We start from the raw sequence: 3,129 nt of genomic DNA on the forward strand, positions 1-3,129 counted from the left end.
ATTGTGTAAGAATAATAACCAAACTTGAAAACAAAAGAGGGGGGATATTTTACAAGGCTAAATGTTGGACAGTCAAAACTAAAGTAACAAGGAAATAGGTTTATGTCATTGGAAAAAGAAATAGTAGGATCTCACGTTATGTGGGTTGGATATTTGTGGAGAAGGCTTATAGAAGTGTAGGTAAGGACAGAAAATCAGATGGAGAGTGTTCATATAGACCATTGGTGGTCTGAAGATAAAGATAGACACTATGGGGACATCTAATCAATATTGTGGACCTGCTTAGTAGGACAAGGTTTAGTTGTTGTGGCTATCTGGTTGTCATTGTAGGCTCTCTGGATTATCTTCACGCCGGCTTTGTTTACATAAAATTTGTTGTTATTTGATAAGAAACAGATTTAGGGCTGGTTTATAGTGAAGGGATAAGTTGGGATCAGGAAGGAGGGGCTGCCAGGCTGCAGTCTGGAGGAACAGCAGCTGAATTTTTTAAAAACTGCTTAATCAGTTAGGACTGGTGATTGAAAGTTTGAGAAAATTGGTTAGAAGGTTGTTAAAAGTGTGAGCAGTACAAATAGGAAGAGTGAGATCAATAATCTTATATCTCTATCCATTTATTTGTACCAGAATCCCTCAGAACCAGAAATTATCCCAATTGTACTTAATGTTCTCAATACATTGTCAAGGATACCTGATTCAGTACACACAGTTCCTATAATTCTTCCTGTATCTTATACCAGTTTTAACAGTATTGATCAATATGTAATTCTCATAATTCTCTGCAGACGAGTGGAAAAACTTTCTAGCCCGAATTGACCATGATGAAAATGCTCCTGACACAGAGCTTTTTGATAGTGCTAATGATATCCTTGAATTGCGTTTTTGGGCTTCATATCGTGGACAAACACTGGCCAGAACTGGTAATTTTCCACAATGATTTTTATTGTGCTTTCTTAGCTGATGTTTTAATTTCTTGTCATATTCAATATTTGAAATTTGTTTGCTGCATTTGATCGATTTTCTTTTAAAAGGGTATTTTACATTCTATTGGATTATATTGAATACTGCATTTAATGTTTCAAATCTTGATCATTCTCTGTTCTTTCTTGTTTCAAATTTACAGTTCGGGGGATGATGTATTACAGGAAAGCTCTTATGCTTCAGACATATTTGGAGAGGTTAACGGTTGGAGGTAAGTTCATAACACTCCTTCATATGTTCTTTATATGCATGCTAGTAATTTTTCATCTTTTTCTCTTTCTTTTTACAATTTAGATTTGGAGGCTCCAGCTAGTTCTGATGAACTGTCTGATACACGTGGGTTTGATTTGTCCCCTGAAGCACGTGCTCAGGCAGATCTTAAGTTCACTTATGTTGTGACATGTCAAATTTATGGTAAGCAGAAAGAAGAGCAAAAGCCTGAGGCTGCTGATGTTGCTTTACTTATGCAAAGGTTAGTTCAATTTCACTAGTCAACTTGTATTAGCAATTAACTACTTCATTGTCTTAATTATTCAAGTTGCATAGTTCTCTAGCTCCATATCTAATTTGTAATTCTTCATGCCCTTAGAAATGAAGCTCTTCGTGTTGCTTTCATTGACACTGTTGAAACTTTAAGAGATGGAAAAGTAAACACTGAGTACTACTCAAAGCTGGTGAAAGCTGATGTCAATGGGAAAGACAAGGTGCCGTTCTTCTGTACCTTCCATCTTATTTAGTGTCTTTTGTTCTTGTCTTTTGCTGGTGTCTACCTTCTCTATTTTCTAGCAACCTTATCATCAGCATTAATTCCCCCAATTCCAAGTAAGAGGGTGAATTTTCAATCACTTGATTTTTCACTACTTATGGTATGTCTTCTCAAACCAACCGTTATTGTTATTAATTGCATGGAAGCAGTTACATTTTCCCTCCTAAAATTATCGATTAGATTGTTGGAAAACTTAATTGAAGCTACTATTTTCCAAGGTCCAAACTTGGTTGGTCTGTTTGTGCTTGCACATTTCAAATGGTTTTGACTTTTGATTGAACCATATAGTTGATGGATTTGACATCTAATCATATAATCTCATTTTTTATTTTATCTTTTATATATGAAGCTTCTGCATAATTTCCTTCAGATTTCTATGGCATCTTTTATGATTGTCATTCACTTCAAACAATTAAATATATCTTTTCCCTGTTTCTTTTACATATACACTTTAGAAAACCCTGAACTACCTATCCTAACACCAGAAGAAAACCACAAGAATGATTCTATTGTATAACAAATTCAGGTTGGAGGAATCTCGCTTCAAGATGCAAGCATTTTGTCATGAAACATCTCTGAAAACTTAAGCTGTTAGATAGAGACACATAAATGGTTATACATCTAGCACATTTGTTTCAAACCAGGCTGTAAAACCCCAAAAGCAGAACACTGTCACCAATCTTTATGTTGTAGAATGAGTTTGTTAGAATCAGAAAACTTTATACAAACAGAATTAAGTCCCACAATTTTAAAACTGTACATATATATTGATTGGCAGTGTTTGCTTGCTAGTGCTTTGCAACTTATGGCTGCTGTGTATTAACTACCCACTTTTAGATTCACTGATTTTAATAATAAAAATTGGTAAAAAAAGAAAATAAATAAATAAATAATAATGATATAATGTTTTCATGTGTAATGTATGAAATGCATAAACATAAAATAGTTGGTCTATATCTGTTTAGTCAAAATGTCAGAAAATTTACTTGCACAAATTAGCATTTGTGGCTTTCAAGGATACTCTGCTGTATTTCATCTATTCTTAGGCTACTTTCATGATGTTACTCTCTTTAATGAATTACACCACTTTGTGTAGTTTTACTTAATTGAGCATTTATCACAGGAAATATACTCGGTAAAATTACCTGGGAATCCCAAAATTGGAGAAGGGAAGCCTGAGAATCAAAACCATGCGATCATATTTACTCGGGGAAATGCAATCCAGACAATTGACATGAATCAGGTTATAAAGTGTTTTTACATTTGTCTGTAATTCATTCGATTCATCCAAAAAATTTGTGAAGCCTTTATAATCTAGTGAATTTCTGCACCCTCCTAAACTGTCCTGTGTTGTGTGACATACTTTCCTGTAAGATTAGCCACTG

At 34.3% G+C, this 3,129-nt stretch overlaps 1 protein-coding gene across 1 annotated transcript in view; it reads left to right on the forward strand.

Annotated features, from left to right (window-relative positions):
• LOC107467648 (callose synthase 9) overlaps positions 1–3,129 on the forward strand; it is a 27,287-nt gene that overhangs the window by 17,889 nt on the left and 6,269 nt on the right. Inside the window, exons 34-38 of the mRNA XM_016086792.3 lie at positions 783–917; positions 1,121–1,189; positions 1,273–1,450; positions 1,568–1,682; positions 2,868–2,987. Coding sequence (XP_015942278.1) covers positions 783–917; positions 1,121–1,189; positions 1,273–1,450; positions 1,568–1,682; positions 2,868–2,987 — 617 coding nt within the window. The remainder of the gene's footprint in view (positions 1–782; positions 918–1,120; positions 1,190–1,272; positions 1,451–1,567; positions 1,683–2,867; positions 2,988–3,129) is intronic.

The sequence above is a fragment of the Arachis duranensis genome, chromosome 9, assembly GCF_000817695.3.
Source record: "Arachis duranensis cultivar V14167 chromosome 9, aradu.V14167.gnm2.J7QH, whole genome shotgun sequence".
NCBI lineage: Eukaryota > Viridiplantae > Streptophyta > Magnoliopsida > Fabales > Fabaceae > Arachis > Arachis duranensis.